This window comes from Platalea leucorodia (genome assembly GCF_965183815.1).
Source record: "Platalea leucorodia genome assembly, chromosome: 2".
In the NCBI taxonomy this organism is placed as follows: Eukaryota; Metazoa; Chordata; class Aves; order Pelecaniformes; family Threskiornithidae; genus Platalea; species Platalea leucorodia.
In genome coordinates, this window is record NC_138824.1 from 14,249,618 (window position 1) to 14,272,289 (window position 22,672).

At 37.3% G+C, this 22,672-nt stretch overlaps 1 protein-coding gene across 2 annotated transcripts in view; it reads left to right on the top strand.

Moving 5' to 3' along the window:
- CNTN5 (contactin 5) overlaps window positions 1-22,672 on the top strand; it is a gene marked incomplete at both ends in the record, with an annotated part of 363,298 nt that overhangs the window by 114,756 nt on the left and 225,870 nt on the right. For both annotated transcript variants that reach the window (XM_082305015.1, XM_082305016.1), the window contains 2 exons: window positions 3,031-3,154; window positions 10,516-10,691. In XM_082305015.1, coding sequence (XP_082161141.1) covers window positions 3,031-3,154; window positions 10,516-10,691 — 300 coding nt within the window. The remainder of the gene's footprint in view (window positions 1-3,030; window positions 3,155-10,515; window positions 10,692-22,672) is intronic.

Sequence of the window (22,672 nt, forward strand, 5' to 3'; positions counted from 1 at the left end):
TTTTATCTGAGGTTTTATTAGCATTATGTATAAGAAAATTAAAAGTTTTGTCTTTAGTAATAAGCCAACCCATGTTTTAATTTGAGAAAAATAGTTTTAAAATATTTTTTAAAATATTTAAATGAAATATTTGCATCTGCAGTGTGTTTCCTTCATTGCTTTTGAAATAGAGGAGGCATAGAACACTTAACATTTTCGGTTACAAGTCTGTCACTGGAGTTTAAATGAAGATAGTATCATTAGGTGATCTGTTATGATTTCTTGCACATCACATATCATACTCCATTGCATTTTATTTAATCGCCCCTTTATTAGACTAATAGTTTATAAACATATAGTCTTGTCTTTTCAGTAAGTGCTTTGGTCTCTTCAGAAGAGAAGTCTCTTCAATTATTCTGTTGCAGTCCAGATGATCTAACTAAGAATTCATTTAGTCAATTTAGCTACAAACTGATGAACATTCTCATTTATTATTATGTCGTTTCTGAGTCTCCACATAATCTCTGCCGGTACTCCACACTCCATCTGAAATGCAGATGAGCAGCTCACTACATCTTTTAATCTTTTAGGAACACGACTTGCATGCACTGAACTTTCTCTGTTACTTTTGTCTTCACTGCAGGCAGAAGTAAAACCTGTCCTTCTCATTCCACAGAGCAAAAGTATCCATTTGGCCACTACCATTAAGAATGCCAGCCTCCACCTAAAGAGTTCAGGTTATTTTTCTGAAAGGAAAGTGCAACAAGGTATTTCAGTATTACTGTTGCAAATAGTACAGGTAGAAAGAATACCTGTACTGTTAGTGACACCAGCACCTACCTAGCATTGCATCTTTCTCTTTTCGTTCCAGCAATCCTAGACTGTGACAATATATTTTATCTACAGAGTCACTCATGGGGAGAACATAAAATCATTAATCTTCATTAATATACTCCCTATCCATACACCTACTAATCTTCATGGAATAACACCTAAATCTAAAGCCATGATTTAGTTTTGCATTCATTAATTAATTCTTGGTTTTGCTAGACTCTAGTTTGATGAGAGCTCTGATTATTTATGCCTACATTCATTAGTATTTTCTCTTGTGCAATGTGAGAAGCAGGTAACCAAATTATATAAGAAACGATTCATACAATGTTTTTGTACCCACATTTTCCTTTCTTAAAATAAATTTTGCCAGCTGATTCCATTGCCCCTGCAGCAGTCTCAGCTGTAGTGCTCAAAACTTAGTACTGGAGTTATTTTAACTTCAACAATATAAGCACCTACCAGAAATCACTTATTGTGGTTGGTTGGGTTTTTTTTAAATAATGCAGACATCTGTCCCAGAAAATATATTTCTGCCAATACACCCAACTGACGTAATGTACCTAAACATGGAAGTAATGTAAATATGCACAACAGCAATCCACACTGCTTTACACAGTCCTACAAAAAGGGCTAATAAACTTGAAAATGATGCAAAACAAAAACTATTAATTGCTGCTGCTCTTATTTGTTGTCTTTACAAACTGACAGGCTAATTATTTGAATCTATTTCAGTAGAAGCATACATACCTGAAAATAAACATGTTTTCAAAATCTGCATTTGAGTAGCAGTGTAAAAAGACAAAAAACTAAGTGTGTAATAAGTGTATAGCCACTAAAAAGGAAGGTTGAATAGCATAATGGGTTTTCATGTAGTCTTTTCACCATATGATAATAATAGAATTGAGAAACACAAAATGTCACAGAATTTAAGGACATGGAAATTTGTGTCTTAGAACTAGCATACTATGACCTATGTCTCCCATGTTTCTCATCCTTTTTCAGACTCCAGGACTTTATTCTCTGTACCAAGACTCATAGTCCCATGCAACTTTTCCTGTCTACTCAAACTTTCTGAAACTATTAGCAGTATGAAAAAGGTCACAGTTCCCAAAACTGTGAACCCATAACATGTGACTGAAGTTGTATGGACTGGGTAGAACAATGCAGTAAACAATTTTTATAAGTCAATGACCAAAACCCAAAGTCTTCAGGTGCACCTTTCTTACTTCAAGCTGGTATTGATAGGACAAATATATCAGGAGGTTATAAACTGCTTAATATGTCATGCTGTCCTCAGTACCAGCTGGAGGACTTTTATGATGTGAACATATAAAACCATAAAACTGACAAAGGAAACCCTGCTCCCATATGTTTCATTGCAAGTAGTAGGACAATGTAGCTATCTCCCCTCAGCCAAATCATTAGGCTAGTGTTCTAAATTCAAAGAGCATTATGGGACTAAATCATTCAAGAACTTGGAGCAAGTCTAAGTTGATTAAAATTCCATGCTCTTCTAGTGCACAGTGAACATTTTAGTTATTCAGACCTGCATGGTCTGGAATCTTTTTCTTTTCTGAAGGTTACACTTCCCTCTTCACAATATGAATGAATTGGAGTCATAGATGTATTCTGTGGGTCTATCCAGCTTTTCTTGTTCAGAAATGTAAATTCATATGAAGATCTAGACACATGCCAAAATTAGAGAAGACAGTGGAGTAAAATTAAATGTCAGATTTTGCTATATATTATTTAATAGTAGCCACCAGTTGCTGCCATTAATTTTGCAAGTGATTTTTCATAGCAACGCCTTGACATAAAGGGGAAAACTGTGTCTTAGTTCTTTGAGAGATAAGCTACTGCAAGCAGCAGGAAAATTTTTGTTTACCTTGCGCTCTGTAAGCAGACTTAACTCTTTTTGCTGGCTTAATTCTATCGAGCTGCTCGTTAGACCACAGGCCAAAGTACATCTAATGAGAAAGCCATTTTAAGGCATGATGAACACTTAAATCATCCTATATATTTTATTGTTAACTTAGTAATATTTCTTCCTTATTTTTTTTTTTAACTATTTCTTTTTAATATAGCATCTGAAGCAATGTGATATGAACCTCTGGGAAACAAACATAATTTTACATATTTTAATCTCACTTTCTAAAAGCTGTAATACACTCACATTTATTTGGGACTTTCTAAACTATAGCAGTTCTGTTTCCACAGAAAGTGTTGATTATGGGCCGGTGTTTGTACAAGAGCCAGATGATGTGATTTTTCCAACTGATTCTGAGGAGAAGAAAGTATCTCTGAATTGTCAAGCTCGTGGAAATCCGACTCCCACATACAGGTACCTGTTTTAGAAACTTTTTTTAGTTTTCAGAATATTAGCCACTGCAATCCCACTCTGAGAGTCAGTGTGCATTGGAGAACAACATAACAGAAACAGCTTTGTGACACAAATGGCATTCCTGATTGAATGCTTTTTCTGATTCTGAATAAGCGAGAAGCATAAGTGGTAGTGAATAAATGCAAAACAATATGTGAAGTTTCAAATTATGTCCTCTGCACATCGTATCTATCCATGTGGAGGGACTCCTTTTGTCCAGTTTTTCTGACTTGTGTCTGTAACAGCTGACAAGGTCAAAATCTTTCATTGATTTTTTTCTAAACATCTATAAAGTTAGGAAATTCTGTCCTATTTTATAGGGAAAGCAGTGAAGAACAGGTACATTAAATGACATGACTATGCAATACAGGATACCATGGCTGAGCCAAATCTGGTGTCTTTTCACTCACAAGTCTACCATTTTATTCCTTTGCAACCATTGTCTGTTGCCTGTTTTCCCATACAGGTTACTATGCCACAGATATCTACTATACAGATCTGTTATGACACACCTGTGAGTCTGAGAGTTCAGTTTATTAATGGTGCCCATTTACAGGTGGGAACAGTATGTTGCAGTCACATTATCCATTTGCTGTATCTGACTCTGCTCATATTTTATACAAATTACGGGTGATGTAGGAGGGCTGGGGGAACATATGGTTGATTATTTTTTCCATACACCCTTTATCTTTTCTCATAGTCATTCTTCACTTACAAAGAGAACATAAAGACTCATCATTGTGTTTTGTCATAGGTGACAATCACCAATTCTGCATTTTATTTTTTACCTATTACACTTACTTCACTTGTGGATTCTTTAGCATTCTGGATGAATTCTCCTTAGATTTATTTGAATCACAAAACTTACATTTCTATGGCTGCAAGAAATTCAGAGGCAGTACCATCTTTAGATACCCGCATCACAACAGCACTGAATCTGCTTCTTTGCAACAGATGTGAGTCATTAAATGGATCTGATGCATATCACAACCTCCCCAAACAGCACAGGCATAACTAAAACATGTAACATGGGATTAGGAATGAGTGGCCAGAAATTCTTCAAACTGGAATTGCATGAACTCCTCACCATGTGGGATGAAAGCTATGTTTCGTTCTTCCTTATTGATATTCCTTGTGCAATTTCTATTACATATTTGTTGCTTTGTTGATAAAAAAATGTATATATTAGTTCCACACACTGTTCAAGTGCTATCAGTCCACTAAACATAGCATGTGACCATGGGGCAAAGGCACAAATTCCCACTGAAAGAAGGGAGCCCTATGTTCAGCCCTCCCAGATAACCTCATTATTCTTGTGGAGATTTTCTCTTTGGAGAACCTATGTCATCTCCTTTCTTTCTTGGTCCAACCAGTTTTTGCATTTTCCCAGTGGAATGCAATCAACAAATAAGAGTTTCAGCGTATCTTAAAGGGCAGCTACAAAGAGGATCGGGGCTCTCTCTTCACAAGGAGCCACATGGAGAAGGCAAGGGGCAACAGACACAAGAGAAGTTTCATACAAGAGAGGTTTCGTCTCAATATAAGAAAGAAATTTTTTGCTGTGAGAACAATCATTCACTGGAACTACCTCCTCAGGGACGTGGCAGAGTCCTCATCACTGGAGGTTTTCAAGATGCAATTGAACAAGATGCTAGATAATCTCATGTAGGCTCCCTTTCCCGTGCAAGATTGGACCAAATGATCTTTCGAGATCCCTTCCAACCTGGGCTGTTTTATGATTTTGTGATATCCATTCCTTCAGTTCTCCAGAGATTAATTAGTGTCAGCAGCCTCATGAACAAACTTTCCTGAATGTTGTTCATGCAAGGAAAGCTTTGACCTGAAAGGCCTAATTGTAACAGAACAGTTTAACTTCTCCTCTTTCTGTTGCTGTCACTTGTCTGTACAGCATATGCAATACACACTACCATTCGGGAGAAGGGAAAAGAGATATAAATTACTTTGTCATGAATATACTGCTCTCCAGGGCAGGTGCAGAGGGAATTTAGCCTCAAAAAGGCTATAGATGATAGGCAAAAGTTTGTTGTATGTCACTGCCTAACCTTTGGCATGTGAAATAGTGAGAAGAAAGGATATTTCCATATTACCAAAGACCCTGTCCTATTATCTAAAAGCACTGGACAATAGAGATCTTTATTTACATGGTCTGCAAGGCCCATGCTGCATCCTGAGTGCCATCACGCGGCATGAACAGGACAACCAGGAGATAAGGCCCAGTTGGCATGGGTTTATGAAAGGCAGGTCCTGCTTAATTAACCTGATCTCCTTCTATGACAAGGTGATCCGCTTAGTGGGTGAGGGAAAGGCTATGGATGTCGTCTACCTGGACTTTAGTAAAGCCTTTGACACCATTTCCTACAGCATTCTCCTGGAGAAACTGGCTGCTCATGGCTTGGACACTTCACTGGGTACAAAACTGGCTGGATGGCTGGGCCCAAAGAGTGGTGGTGAATGGAGTTAAATCCAGTTGGCGGCCGCTCACAAGTGGTGTTCCCCAGGGCTCAGTATTGGGGCCAGTTCTGTTTAATATCTTTATCAATGATCTGGATGAGGGGATTGCGTGCACCTTCAGTCAGTTTGCAGATGACACCAAGTTGGGTGGAAGTGTCGATATGCTAGAGGGTAGGAATGCCCTACAGAGGGACGTGGACAGGCTGGCTGGATGGGCCAAGGCCAGTGGTATGAGGTTCAACAAGGCTCGGTACCGGATCCTGCACTTGGGTCACAACAACCCCATGCAATGCTACAGGCTTGGGGAAGAGTGGCTGGAGAGCAGCTTGGCAGAAAAGGACCTGGGGGTGCTGGTTGACAGCCAGCTGAACATGAGCCAGCAGTGTGCCCAGGTGGCCAAAAGGCCAACAGCATCCTGGCTTGGATCAGAAATAATGTGGCCAGCAGGACTAAAGAAGTGATTGTCCCCCAGTACTCAGCACTGGTGAGGCCGCCCCTCGAGTACTGTGTTCAGTTTTGGGCCCCTCACTACGAGAAGGACATCGAGGTGCTGGAGCATGTCCAGAGAAGGGCAATGAGGCTGGTGAAGGTTCTAGAGCACAAGTCTCATGAAAAGCGTCTGAGGGAGCTGGGGTTGTTTAGTCTGGAGAAGAGGAGGCTGAGGGGAGACCTTCTTGCTCTCTACAACTACCTGAAAGGAGGTTGTAGCGAGGTGGGGGTCGGTCTCTTCTCCCAAGTAACAAGCAACAGGATGAGAGGAAATGGGCTCACATTGTGCCAGGGCAGATTTAGGTTGGATATTAGGAAAACTTTTTCACCGCAAGGGTAGTCAGGCACTGGAACAGGCTGCCCAGGGAGGTGGCTGAGTCTCCATCCCTGGAGGTATTTAAAAGACAGGTAGTTGTGGTGCTTGAGGACATGGTTTAGTGGTGGACTTGGCAGTGCTAGGTTAACAGTTGGACTTGATGTTCTTAAAGGTCTTTTCCAACGTAGAATATTCTATGATTCTATGAATTATTTTCAGCCAAAACTAAAGAGCAGTACAACTTTTATTTTTTTTTAAAGCTACATTAAAAGAACATTTAAAGCACTCAAAAATTCCAAAATTAAGTTGTCTCTGTGATTTTAATTCATTTCCTGACTCTGTATAACTTATGACAGTGTTCATAACCTGTTTACAAATTCTTTTTTTTACTCAGACATTACTTCATTTTAACAGAATAGACAATGCTCACATCATTTCAGATTTTCTTCTTCTTTGCAAAGAGCTTTTTTCCCCTTGTTCAAGCTCTACCTGAAATAGCAATTTTTAATTTCTTTAGTTCCAGTCATTAAGGTATCTAGATGCATTGATTTAGGGAATAAGTCCCTGAAATAAACTGATTCCATTTGCTCAGCATTTCTGCAAATCATACTTTAGAATCACAACTCAGGACCTGTACAATGAAGAACATAACTGAGATACCTTCGATGAGGAATACAGACATTCACAAGCTTCCTGTGGGATCTCACAGGTCACCCGCGTTACTGAGCTAAAGGCAGGTGCAGAATTCCCTGACATGCTGCTTCACTACACTGCTTTCACCACTTGTGAAACACTGTGTTTCCTGTTTTACTTAGGACACATACAAGCTGGTCAGAAATTTTTTGTCAGTATCATTTCCTGATATAAAAGGCAGTTCAAAAAAAAATTTTAAAAATTACTTTCTGTCTGCTTAAGCCAAATTAGAATATTTTAAAATGTCTTTTGTCACTTATCTTCAAGAAAAAATGTAGATGATTTTCTCTATCAGCTCGTTACCTTTTAAGTATCGTATTTGGGTTTCTGTCCTCCCAGATGAGGTAGAGTACCTAGAAGAAAACATATCACGCAGTTCAGTGTTGCTTTTCCTCTAATGTGCTTGGATTCTATGAGAGAATACAATCATTCATAGAATCATAGAATCATAGAATCGTTAAGGTTGGAAAAGACCCTTAAGATCATCGAGTCCAACCGTTAACCTAGCACTGCCAAGTCCATCACTATACCATGTCCTCGAGCACCAGGTCTATCCGTCCTTTAAATACTTCCAGGGATGGAGACTCAACCACTTCCCTGGGATCCATTCAGGATGGTCCTCCATTCAGAATGGACCCCAAGGTGTACAGGCAGGCAACCATCAAGATCCAAAGTTTGGGGTAGCATTACGAAAACATTTTTTTTTTTGCATTTAATTTAACTGAAAATGAAACTAAGTGAAGAAAGCTAATTAAATCAAACTGAATTTTGTGTCAGTTCCCATTTGGAAATGCCAAAACATGTAATTTTGACTTTTGCCTTATCTAAATCTCCCATCATCTCTGGATCGATTAATTTTGCTTTTTCATTTCATATATATATATATGAATATATATGTAAAATTTAACATTCATTATGATTTCATTCAAAATCTTCATAGAATCATAGAATCGGTAAGGTTGGAAAAGACCCTTAAGATCATCAAGTCCAACTGTTAACCTAGCACTGCCAAGTCCACCACTAAACCATGTCCTCAAGCACCACATCTACACAGCTTTTACATACCTCCAGGGATGGGGACTCAACCACTTCCCTGGGCAGCCTGTTCCAATGCCTGACTACCCTTGCAGTGAACAAGTTTTTCCTAATATCCAACCTAAACTTCCCCTGGCGCAGCTTGAGGCCGTTTCCTCTTGTCCTATCGCTTGTTACTTGGGAGAAGAGACCGACCCCCACCTCGCTACAACCTCCTTTCAGGTAGTTGTAGAGAGCAATAAGGTCTCCCCTCAGCCTCCTCTTCTCCAGGCTAAACAACCCCAGCTCCCTCAGCCGCTCTTCATAAGACTTGTGCTCTAGACCCTTCACCAGCTTTGTTGCCCTTCTCTGGACATGCTCCAGCACCTCGATGTCCTTCTCGTAGTGAGGGGCCCAAAACTGAACACAGTACTCAAGGTGTGGCCTCACTGGTGCTGAGTACAGGGGCACTATCACCTCTGTCTTACATCATTAATAAATTGTTCAAGATGAAAATTTCGTCTTCTTTTTAGCTCTGCTATGTATGAATCTCTTTAAAAATGTAGTGAATCCTACAGACATTTCCCTAATATCCATTGCAACATAAAGATATTGTCAACAGTGTTTCATTTCTTACGTTAAATGAAGCAAGTATGCTCTGCGATAAAAAGACCAATCATGAAAGAAAGAAGCAAATAATAGTTTCACAGTTCATCCTAATTCTGGCTATTCTGACCTTTGCATTAAGAAAAATTCAGAGCTACTTCAGCTGAATTCTGCTGTCCGTACCTCTTTCACCATGAATGTTAACAAGATAGGGTGAACTGATAATCATTTTACTTCATTAAAGTTGCCTCTGGAGTCTAGATGTTGTCAAGTTCTTCCAGTCTTTGCTGCACTCTGGCACAGCTTGGAAGTGCCTAGCAATTTCCTGAGGCAGCTTTGAAATTGCAGAATGACTGTGAACTAGCGATGAAGGAAATATCTGTGCATCATAATAGCTGTGTCATACCTGTTTACGCTGCTTATCTCTTCTTTGCATTCTTTTAACAATTTCATGTTCTATACAGTTTGACCCAAAAGCAAATATAAAAAGTCTTCTTAAGTGGATTATTATTCTTTAATTGAGATATTGCACACACCCCCAGAGGTTATTTCAGAGTGCTGGAGTTTATTAATCTACCACACAAAATCTTTTCTCTTGCAGCCAGTGGACTATGGCAGAGTTTGTTGGTTTAGTCTTTGGAGAAGAATGAGAGGGGTGAGGATTTTTGGCAGAGACTATCGAGGGGGGAAAAACACCGAAACCCAAAACCCACTCACACAGCAGAAAAATTATGAGACTCTTAGGTTACTTCTGAAACCTCAGAAAAAGAAGTTTTCATTTGGGAATTATTCAATGCTTTGGCTCAGGTGTGATACTTTCTAATATGTTTCCTACAGCCTGACTTTTTCCACCATATCTTGACTCCCATCCCTGTCTTTACTGTTCAGGCTTCTCATTTCACTCCCAAACACCTCTAAACTTAGCATTCCCTCTGCCAACTCCTCATTTGATGTTTGTTTCCATTTACCTGGTAGCTGCGAGGCATTACACTTGATCAGCTGCCAGCTAATTCCAGTCTCTCCTGTCCCAGTTTTCTCTGAATTTTTTGTATACTGATCCAGCTGATGTTATTTTGCCTCTGTCCATTGCCAACATCCTTTGTTTCACAACAGTGTACATACATAACTCTACCACCCTGTTCTTCACAGGTCTGCTTTCTTATATTTAAATCAGGTTTCTCTATTTCTTGGGCCCTGAAGAGCAAATGCTGAAAGAATGGAAAAGAAATGTTCCTTGCTCTCATGCAGTGCAGACTCAGGTCTGCTAACTCTAAGCTCATTTGGGCCTAAGGCTTTAATCATAGAACATGAATTGAAACTTTGATTACCATAAGCACTGTAAAAGTCCTATTTTTGACATAAAGGATGCATCTGCTATACAGGTTTCAAGTATGAAGCCTTTGTGGACAATAGCTTTTTGGGGGGAAAAAAAAAGAAAAAAAAAGAGGTTACTAATGTGATTCAACATGAGCAAAACAAAGAATATGCTTTCTCTTCAGAGGCTGAAGATCTCTTTTTACTTGTATTTTTTTAAAAAAAAACTTAGCTTTTGTCAGGCGTGTGTTGTGGAATGTCTCTATCTAAAACTTTGCCAAAGTACTGGGTTACTGCACAGAGTATCTTTGAGTAGCTGTCATCCTTATAACAACTGGGCTGTCAGGTTCTGTATACCAAGCTTGGTGCCTTCCTTTGGCCATAAAATGCTCAAGTAGTTTCTTTCTTTTTTCCTAAGATGGCTTCGAAATGGAACTGAAATCGACATTGAAAATGATTATCGCTTCAGTTTAATAGAAGGAAGTTTGATCATCAACAACCCCAGTGAAATGAAGGATTCTGGACAGTATCAGTGTTTAACCACCAACACGTTTGGCAGTATTTTAAGCAGAGAGGCTGTTCTTCAGTTTGCATGTGAGTAACAATTTTTTTAACATAGACAAATCAGATCTTTACATTGCTTGATAAGGCTCTAAATTGTAATTTGGATACATCGCACAAGTTACGCTGTCCACTAACTTTGTTGGGTTAGGACCTCAAAATTAGAAATAAAAAGCTTAGTGGGAAAGAAAGGTTTTCTGTGGATTTTCTACTTTTAAAATAGAACCAACTATCAGGGAAAATAACTCTAGTACATGATCCCAAATGCTATCCTTTAATGACATACTTGAATACTCCACAACAATATATTTCACTCATTGCTAGTTACCTGAAACATGTATCATTTTGCCACACTATCTGAGGAGGAGAGAAAGAACTGTATACTTAGGAAGAGTAGGATAAACTGCCTATATATCTGTCGGATGCTCTGCATCTACAACAAGATGTGTGTGATCATAGTTTTGTATGTATATAGGTATATAGATATACATGTTTTATGCTCATATTTATGCAGACATATCATGTATACATTCATACATTATGAGACTGAGATTTTTTTTGGTAGTTGTTAGTGGAAACTGAAAATGTCATGGCTTTTGAAATCTTTCACTAAAATATACTTTCCAGAAGCTATCAACAATTCATGATCCCAAGTAAATGCTATGGTCTATCTATAGCATGCTCTTTTTCAAACATACTATCAGGAAAAACAGGCCCAGAATTTCCAATATTCTACCTCCAACCCTGACTTCCTTTCAGCACTTTACAGGAAGGCAACCAACACCATTTTAGTGCTTTATTTAGGTAAATCCTGCCATGAGGGGTTTTTAAGAGGCAGGGATACAAAAAGAACTCCATCCTAATTTCTCAGATCCTGCTGAAAATAGGACATTACCATGAAACATGAGGCAGATCTTCATACAGCCACAACAGGAAACAGTGGGGTTAAGGACAAGTTGCCTACCTGCATGTCTAATACCACATCTGGTGGTGTGGAGAACTCAGCAGAGATTCTCCAACCCTCCCTGCTAAAGTCAGACCTCTCAAATCTATAGTTTTAGTCTTATCTGCTGCAGATCCTGTCCAGTTATTTGTTAGCAAGATCACGGCACTATCCACCTATTTCTGAGCTGGGAGCAATGCTGACATTTGTCAAAGTTTCCTCATGCCCAGGGCAGTATGTTTAAAACTCTAAACATTGCAACAGTGGTCTTATCACAGTATTATTGGATCTCAGTCTTAAACGTAACTCTGAGAAAATTCTGCTACATTTTATGTTTTAGACAAGAAAACTCTCATAAAACAGATCACTTGGTTAGAGAACCTGACAACTGGTAAATATAGATGGTTCCAGGGCTCTGAACCACAGATTTCTGTTCTCATTTCAGGAGCATGCCTAACAGGTGGCCATTTGACCTCCAGCTGAAAAAAAATACAGAGAAAGAGCGAGCTGGAGGTTAAACAAGAGAAGGCCTATGAGTTTCAGTAGCTACATCTACAGTTCATTCAGGACCCCATGTGCTTCTAGTTACAATATTATCTCCTCCAATAAAACAAATTTAGATAAGGTTGTAAAAAAAAAAGAAAAAGAAAGAAGAGATTGGATTTGGGGGGTTTGTCTTTATTGGTTTTTAAAATTATTATTAGCTTTCACACCTGCTTTTTCAGGTATCAAAGTTGTTATGCTACAATGGCTTGAATGTGATTTCCCTTCATTAAAGTATTTACTGGGGAATTGTAATGAAAGTTTCTCAGGCAAGGTTAATGGAGGAATGCTAGCTGGAAGAGCTGAGGTGTAGCAAACAATGCTGCAGAACTTGCGAGAGAGGAGAGGCTGTTATAAGCACATAGAAATGTTTAAAAAAGGATAGAAAATCATAACTGGTTGGAGTTCTTTTAGCATTTCGTGAGCAACCCCTTCACGAGAGCAATTTGAAGTTCAATGTGTATTGTAGTTCAACTTCTTTGTAGCCTGACACTTTATTCCGCTCTTGATTTAATGCTTCTTCAAATCCCTGATCTTAAATGGCTGATGTGTTCCTGTTGAAACAATATTTGCATCATGCAGCAGCTCACTTTATAAATTGGTGTCACTATTCTGTAAACTCATAGCAACCTGTCAGAAGCTTATATCACAGAAATGTTTTAGTAAGTCAGATCCAAAGTAAATTCAAAATAAAGGTTTTCATTGTGATTTCAGCTTTAAAATATCCAAGACACTGTCTTGAATTTGACCAGAAAGTTCAGATAAATTTTCTTGAAGCAAAGAATGGAACACTTTTGTCCTGATACCTTGAGTGATATAAAGTTTACACTGGTTCCCAAAGTGCTAATACTCTTTATTTCCTTTAGGAAACTGAAATGTGCTTTTCGGATGCTTAAAGGGAAGATCTTTACATCATGAAATGTGGTTTTATGATTTAAAACATAATATTTTGGTGACCTCTTACTTCATATCTAGAAAAACTTCTGTAGTGTAATCACAATCTTTCTGAAATAAATTAGGAAATTTTCCATGTTAACATATTTTAACAAAGCAATATATAACATCTCATTTATTAATAACTCTTTTCTTGCATTGAAATTCATTAATTACCTGGAAACAACCTTGGGTGAGGTAGTATGCAATTACATGGTCTTTGGGTTAGACTGGTTATTCAGTAATTAGCATTGAGCTCTAAAGCATTATATGGACAGGTAGAGATGGACTATATAAAGATTAGCTTACATTACCCTGAAATAAATATAAGAATTTTAAAAATGTCATGCTTGTGATGAAATACTGTAGGATAAAATTTCAGTACAGTTGAAGTAGGACATTTTATAGTATTGCTCATTAACAACAGGCTTGCATGTCTCCAGTTATTTTCAGTAAGACAGAAAGTAAAGCATTGAAAAAGATTTTTGTAAGGAAAGGTCCTAACCTTAAAGTAATTAAAGTAATTGGTGCCCTGCAGTTTTACTGGGCTCTAATAGCTTGAAGGGTAATTTATAATCCCAAGGATAAAACAAGGCATTTCTGACTATGAGATACAGAGATACATGTAATGGCATTCAGTTTCCCTTTTTTCACTGAAAGCCATGGATTCCAGAAGCTTAGAAACTTACCACTTTCACAGGAAAAAAAAATAAAAATTAAGTTCATGGACTTGCTTGAATGCATGGTTTGTACTGCTGTGGAAAATAGTTACGTCTTTGCAGCTTGAAGAACTGTTCTTCTAATTAAAGAGAAAAATGGCATGCAGCTCAAAAGGAAACAACAGGGACCATTAAACAAAGCCTTTGACACTGTCCTACAGGAAAAAACCATGTGCTGTAATGCACCTGTGCAAAATATCATGAAACTTGAAAAGGGAGAGCATGTTTATTGTATTGGTCTTAGTTTTCTCACAATTGCATGGCCAAAAGCCCAGTTGCTATGGTTATTATCATGTAGTTCAGTATTGGTGATGCATTACAAATATAAGTGTTTAGGTACTATATAATTTGCATATGAGTGCATAATTAAAATAGGACTTTGAAATATTTATACAATGCCTTTGGACCTTATCACTCTCTATAACTACCTGAAAGGAGGTTGTAGTGAGGTGGGGGTCGGTCTCTTCTACCAAGTAACAAGTGATAGGACAAGAGGAAATGGCCCCAGGTTGTGCCAGGGGAGATTTATATTGGATATTCGGAAAAATTTCTTCACAGAGAGAGTGGTGAGGCATTGGAACAGACTGCGCAGGGAAGTGATGCCATCACAGTCCCTGGAAGTATTCAAAAAATGTGTGGATGTGATGCTTAGGGACATGGTTTAGAGGTGGACCAGGCAGTTAGGTTAACAGGTTGAACTCAGTGATCTCAGAGGTCCTTTCCAACCTTAATGGTTCTATGATTCTATGAAAGAGATATAAAATGAACACTATTTTATACCTGTTTACAGATATAACATTTGAAATAACCACCTGTATCACTGGCTATTTTCATGGAGCAAAGTGGAAAGACCAGTTACGTGCACTTAAAGGTCTGCTCAAAATTTTAAACTATCATAGCAAATGTTTATGAAGTTTTAAACACAGAAAAAGTTATCTTTTTTTCTTTTCTTTGCATTTCCTATGATCTCTCATGCCCAAGGTCATGCTGGTTTATGCTAGTTTAAGAAGGAAAAAAAAAAAAAAAAAGATAAAAAAACCCAATGCTGTAACAGAAACTAAGGAGAAATATATTTTTCAATACAAGCAAATATTTGCCAGGAATTTATTTTGTCTTTAATGGAATTTTATGCAGAAAAATTGGGGAAAAAAAGCTCAAAGATAACACTGACAAAATGTCAAGAAAATCAGAATTCTTGATCACAAAAATCATATGTTTAAAGTCACATTTCAGAAGTTTGCTCATAGCAGGTTGTTAAAAAGAGAAAAAGCTATCAGTTTGCTAAAGCTTCAAATGTCACTTCACAATCACAAGGAATAGTTCATATACAAAGTATATTGTTTTCTTAACAAGATTCTACTCAACTCATTAAAATGTAAGAGCATTAGAGGAATAATTACTGAATTCCTTTAGCCCATCTTAACGTTAATGAATTTTGTAGTTCTGGGTGTGGCTTGCTCTATGGAAGAGTTATTCAAATCCCAAACACATCTTTAAAGATTCTGCAGTCAATAGAAATAGAAAAGGGAAAGATAGTTACTGTAGCTTAAGTTTTTACTGCATTAAGAAAAGATGTGTGTATATGAAGGCAAGAGCATCAGCCAAATAAAGCAATCATAGCAAACTTACAGTTGCTGCAAGCAGAAACCCAACTTTGTTGAACACCTAGTAATTTTAAAGAAGTGCACATCAGAAGTGTTTTGAGGATATGAAACAACAGCGAAGTGTAAAAGTTTTATGAAGTAACTTACGGACAAAGCACGCATACATTGTTAGAAGGTTTTAGTTTGGTCTCTTATCTCCTCTCATTTCTGTTGTTAGAAATTTGTGTAACCTAAAGGGAGGATTTAAAAATAAAACTTTAATATTAATTTCTCAGTGTTGGCTACTTTCGGCATCTATACATGAGCTAAAAAAGAATAAGTGACTTGAACCTGATGGGAAATTGAAAAAAATGAAATCTAAATCTACCTGCTTACTGCACAACAGCTGCATATTTTTGTGCTGGGTTCCACAGCCTCTCTTTGGAACAGTGTGCGACAACTTTGGCTACAACAGTAGATGTATTTTGTGCTTACCTTTGCCCTATGTACAATCTCTGTATTCCGTTAGGTCACAAAACAAAACTGGTTTTCTCTGTCTGTGGATTATACAACATTTCACAAGCCTACCATCTCTGTGATATTTACAGCCTGGGCTAAAAAAAATAGAGAAATGGTAGGGGGAAATAACTTCTCACCTGTCATTTATGGAACTCCTCACTGTAATTTTATTAATCTGTTTGTCGCTGCCTTCTTTGTATGATTTTCCATTTTTTTAATTAAATCTATTTTCTCATTTAATCTACAGAGAAGGGTATTGATTAGACACAATTTAAATGTCCTTTTCCAATTGATGATCTACCATGACTGTCCAGTGATGTACAGAATAAGAAGTCAGCCATGATGCAGACATATAAATCAATAGTTTTCTGGGGAGGCAGCCTGTGCACTGCCCATTCCATCACGGCACACTTCTGACAGCCTGTTAGCAAGTTCACCTCCTAAGAAATGAGCTTAATGATCCATGTTTTTTTTCTTGCAATCACGCTCCCTGGACATCTTGTTGGGTTTACTCCATAATTTCCTAGTATTAATTTGGAAAGAGTTGATTTAATTACAACCCTATAGACATGAGAAAAACCTCGATTTCTCATGTTAATTCCAGAATATGCAACATAATAAAATGTTTGATTGCATTACAATATCAACATTTTCTTCTAAACCATACAAAGCTAAACAGTATTAAATACTATAAGAGAAAGATGAGAACAAGCTGAAGTGGGAAAAGAAATCAGAATGCAGCTAGTCATACTTTCATTTTAAAAATGTCCCTGTTAATCTTGTAATACAGCCTAAGTTGGTCGTTGCTTTGCTCTGAAAGCATCACAGCAATGTGAAGAATATTACTATGTTGGTTAAGAATAGCTACAGACACAATAGTGATTTACACTAGAAAACTTGGATTTTTTTCTGCATAATTTCAAGTTGCTGTTTTCAGGAAATACATGCTTAAGATACACCTGCAAACCAGGTGTACATAACAGAAAAAGCCTATTGTATATAGGACTGGTTGCATTTTATTCATAAAAAGTTTATTAATTGAGGGATATAATTCAGTGAACCTGAGATTAATATGAATTTGTGTCACACTCCACAAAGACTTTCAGCTAAATGAAGACTGAGGAAATTGTGTTATCCTACTGAAGAAAGGGATCTGACTTCTAGTTCAGATGTGGAGAGACTTCTTCCTATCTCTTCCATCATTTATTTGTGCAAGGAGGGACAATTTCACAAGGAAAGATTGTGACATCTTTGTTGCAAAATGAGATTTCAAGGCTAAGGTCTTCAGTGACTGTAGAGCTCGGATCAAACCCCTGGGCCACAGTTTCCCACATAAACGTACAAACCACTTGCACGTATCTACTTTACAATTCTGCAAATCTAGCCCCTGCTTTTGTTAAGGGAATCAGAAAGAGTTGTAAACTGAGAGATATGGGGTTTTTCATATAAAAATGGTGAAAAAATGAAGCTTTGAGTCAAATTAGAACTTTTTGTTTCATTTCAACTTTGAAAACCAAGTTATTTGAATTTCAGCTGTACTGATAGTTACTTTGTTTTTTATAGAAACATTCAGCTTATACAACTAAGTTCAATGGTACAAGATGCTAAGAACTTTGGCCCTAGTCTAAAAAAGTATTTAGTCTTAAAATATTTGTGTGATCTTTTTGAAGTTTTGTAGAGATGATGTACGTGCTTAAAATTGAGCACATGCTTAAACTCTTTGTTGTTGTTAAACATGAGAATTTCTAAAGCAAGAGTTGAAACAGTCTGTACAGATTTGCTACCATAGTGTCATCATGACAGACACATAATAGGTTTAATTAAACCTTCTGCCATTCATTTCTTCATCCTTTCTTTCTTAAAGTGAATAAATAGCTTAGAATAAAAAGCTTCATGCCTTAAAAATAGCAGAACTCATTACAAGTCCTTTTATCCAGCAGTTCTCAAAGAAGCTTTCCTGTTGGAAAAGATAGATCTGTGTTCATCATTGTGGCTATGGTGAATCTTTGATGAAAAGCTGCCTTCGACCTTGCTTTACATAGGTGAATCTTTCATCCAAGTCTGAATGCAAATCTGGAGAAATAAATAAAATCAGCACTTGAGAGGTCACCTAAAACTGTGAAGACAGCATCCACTCTTTCTGACAAGAATGGCAAAATGAATGAATCTTTATCCGTTGTTCAAATTTCCCAACAGACCATTAATGAGTATTGCCAGACAGTAAACCTTACGCGAGTTCAACTGTATTCAGGAGTGATATCCACTGAAAGCTTCAGGAAAAAAAATACACACATTGTGTTCTGGAACTCCCCTTCCACACAAAGCATGCAGCATGTCTTCAGAAATGATATCCTGACCCTATCTACAGTGACTTGTCTATAATAGCATAAGACGAGCTAAGAGCTCTGGTAGGCTTGCTATGTGCCTTTCCATCCCTTTAGTTCTGCTTTTGAAGCTGTCTGAGAATGGCAATAAGTTTCTATTTTTCCATTGCTACATCAGCGTTAAATGACCAACTGACTTGTCTCTGCAATAGATCACTTTAAAGAGAAGAGGAAACCCAGTTCTTTCCTATCTACAAAAGCAAATGCTTTCATTCCTTGAAGACAAAAGGAGAGTGGGAAAATTCTCTTTTGTCTTCTCTCTGCTGCCTTGAATCAGTATCTTGTCAGTTCCAGAAGGGGTTCTGTGTCTATGCTAGTAAATTAAACATTCCCTAGCACTGAGAACAAATCATATGGGAAGGTCCACATCCGTACTTCTAAACTCTTTTATCTTCCAAGATAGAGTACTTCTAAACTGTCTTTTGGGAATGGCCCCTAGTCACTCCTGCTAACATCCAAAATGTGACAAGAATTGTCTTGGCGAAGGCTGTGGTCCCACCAAAGAATCCCATGGACACTTCTAACACTGTGACAGTATCTGTGATGAAAGTGCAGTGCAGGAGAGTATTGATACTTTTCATTATGCTAGTGTAGACAAAATCATTTGAATCAAGAGCCTTCAGCATACTGGGGGAAATGCATACACTGCATCTTTAATATGTGCATCAGACACGCTGTAGTTGTATGAAATAATGTAATTTTATTACTTTTACTATGTGAAGAAAATTATGAAAAATTTTAATGCTAAAAAGCACTTAACAAAGTTACTCAAATTTTGGTCTAGTCTGTGTCCATCCTTTCTTAATTTTCAGTCTGCATGTTGATGTTTCAGTTATAAAATACTTGGGACAGACATCTTAAGATAGGAGATTAATTCTGAAGAATCCCAGCTACACATGAAGTCTTTCTGTAGGGTGACACTCAGGAACATGAGAAGACTACTAACAAGCGCTGTGTTCCGGAGATATTCTATAAGGCAAAAGTATTAGACTTTCCTTGTTCTGCTGAAAGAAGCTGGTTACTCTGCATGTGTCCTCACAAACAACTAACTCATTCCTTCACTTCATCCATTTGACTTTTCTGTGGTGAAATCACACATTACCTCAACCTGAGAGGGTCATTTTGACAAAGCTGAGAGCCAAAACTCAGGAAGCTCTAAAGCAGCAACCCAGAAACATTTGTTCTTTTGCATAGTAGTATTAGAATGAAGGCAGCTTGAAAAGTTGAGGTCAGATCCCTAATTAGGGATTATACATCAATACAGTGCAAATTTGATTCTCATTACAATAAGTTACGAGCTTCAGAAAAGGGTATCACTTCTGGATGTACTCCATTGAGCAACATTTATTATCTCAGTCCATTTGAATTGCACATAAGCATAACTTCAACCTCATTGATCCTTGTATCCATCAAACACCAAAAAAGTTATGATTATTTCAAAGTATTCAAATGGAAATGAGATTTATTAATCTTGTAAAGTTAATTTATTGCTGCATAAGTTTTGATGCCAAAAAAGTATTCTGAAGTTTAAGTTCTGCTCAGTCTTTAACTCTGAAAATGTACTTTAAACAATACATTTTATATTTTGTGCTCTGTGGAAGCATTAATAGAAATCAGTCATGCAGGGAGACGCAGTTTGAAATGCAATTACAGCAATCATTTCAAGATGCATAGTACATCTACTGACTTCTCATTGTAGCATTGTGCATTTCTCTGCAGGACTGGAAGGCTGGTCTTTAACCTGCCTATAACCTACTTACCTATCTTTTACAATCTAATTTATCATGCTAATGAACCATTAGTCTTGGCATTTAAATATATATGACAATAATTAAGAGTAGCATTACTAAATAGGAGAAATTTTAAAAGGCTGAAGGAGAATTCTGTGCCAAGACCAGACAACACTTTCTAAATTTCCTTTGCAAGTTCTAACTTGGATTGACCTTTGGCAATTATCGTGTCATCTCTCTACTTAGAGCCTTCCAGGTGTTGCAGATTGTGGAGAGCAGTACTCCACCTTCTTTCAAATTAAAGGTGTAGTTTTACTTGAAATTTCTTGCATGGTATTTGTAGTGCTACCATGGCATTCCTGCCTTCACTATGCTCCCTCCATTATCCTGACACAGCTGTATTGTGGCTTTCCTGAGAAGCAGATCAGCTGCTGGTCTGGTTGAGAAATAAACTTGTCTGACAAGTTATTCTTCCATTCATAAACGCAGGTGCACAGGTACTTGTGACAGCACAAGGGAGAGAACAGCACAAGGCTGGGAGGGAAGAAGAAAAAAGTGGACAGAGCATTTAAGCTGACGTACTCAGAAACAGCACTGAATATAAAAGCAGTGGAGTCACTTTTGATAATACTTATGGAACTCGGTGGAAAGTTGAGTTCTAGCTGAGTTAATAACACTGCAGAGGGGGTATTAAGTTTAAGAAAAGCCTACAATGAATGAAGGAGATTGATCATCAAAGACAACAACATCTGGAAGGTTGTGAAACATATGGATAAAGTGAGAATTAGCAGAAGTCAAGCTGAGTTAGACTGACAAAGAAAATTAAAAGAAATACAGATAAGGTTTTTAGCTAGCTTAATAAAAAATAATAAGAAAAGATGATGGGATAGAATTAAAGTTAATCTATATATGACCCCAAATTCAATGGTTGCCTTTCTTTGGTTTTCCATAAGGACAGAATAGCTTATACAGATGATTCCCTATGAAGCATGAGATACCAGAAACATAAAGATATGCGTTCAGTCTGGGGATGGGAGAAGACAAGAATGCTGAAAGTAAATCCACACTTAAAATGTACTAGTTGATAAAAGCTGAGGCTCTTACAACATCCGTGAGTTCTGTTAAAGTTTAGTACTTCAGCGATGTAACTTCAGAACAGTGTGCAGTTCCAGGGCCAATTTGTCATTTGTTCTTCTTGATATTTTCGCAAGTGTTCAGAGCACAATGATAAAATTAATTAAATTATCTAATGCTACCAAGATGGGAAGTATTGTCAACATAGAAGTTGTATTCTCAACTGTAATAATTATACATTTTATTTGTAATGCTTTGCACTCAAAGTCATGAATATGGTAGTATCACTGTCATTTTGCATAGCATTTCTTGTAATTATTTTGAGGATAAAATCAAAACAAGCTCGAAGAATAACTTCTCCCCAGTGACAATGATAGCATCAAAAACATACTCTGATGACCACCATGTGATGATAAAGTCCCCAAACATGATAGTCTTAAATTCAGTGAGACTGAGTAGATGTGTTACATCTACACACCAGGACCCAGAAGTTCATAGTTTCTTCTGTACTGCTTTTAAAAGTCAGATATCGGAAGCTGGTTTCATAGAACATGGTACATATATAAAAAGGAGCAAATCCTCTCCATAAAACATATTGTAACTTGGCTCCATACACACACACACACACACACACAGAGCTAAACAGTAAAAAAAACGAAAACAAACCCTTTAATTAGGTTTCAGCCTTATATCTCATCAAGCATGGAAATATGTAAAAATGCCCTCAGGACTCTATAAATATGTAAATCCTGAGCCCACCCACCTACCCACTCCTTACACCGTGCTAATTAAAAGACAATGCATTAAGTCAGAAATTTATATACTATGTGTCTAACTACACATTAAGCATTATATTGAATTTTATCAGAGTTGCAAAGTCAAACATCCAAGCTACGGGATGATGGATTTATCATTGTCTATACAATCTGAATTTCGCCTTGCATGCAAACATCCTATAATACAGATTTGTCACACAATCTTTTTTTTTTTTTTACATTAGACCCCCTAGACTCTTTCAAGTCACAGAAAAATTATTGCTCACTTACTGAACAGTGTTCTATTTTCTATTGTTCCTTGCACAGCCCCCTACCTTCATTAATCCAGACTATTCAAAACCTACTCTGAAGACAAAATTAATTTCCTCAGAAGCTTTTTATGGTGCTCATCATTACAGCATCCAAGTTCTTCATGAACATTAATACATTTATTTTTACAATGTCCCTGTGAAGTGAGTAGTTATTACTCTCTCCTTTTTATAAATGGAAAACTAAGACATGAGAGATTAATGTAAAATATCCAGTAATTTGGGGAGCTGTGCGTGAGCTCAGGAGGAGCTGCTTTTCCCAAGTGCTTAGCAGAGCCAGAACTGATCACTCTCCTATTCATCACTCTAACCAATCTTTTTCTCAGCCTTTGTATCAGTCATATCTCAATCCTGCATCTGGTTTCTGATCTCTCTTCTACTATCGATTAGGCTGCTGATCCCATTTGTGGTTTCCTTACTTAGTGAAAGCATCTATTTGACTAAAAAAAGATATTAACATCTTTCTAGCTCTCTTTTAGTCTCCATGTGCTCATTTTGTTTC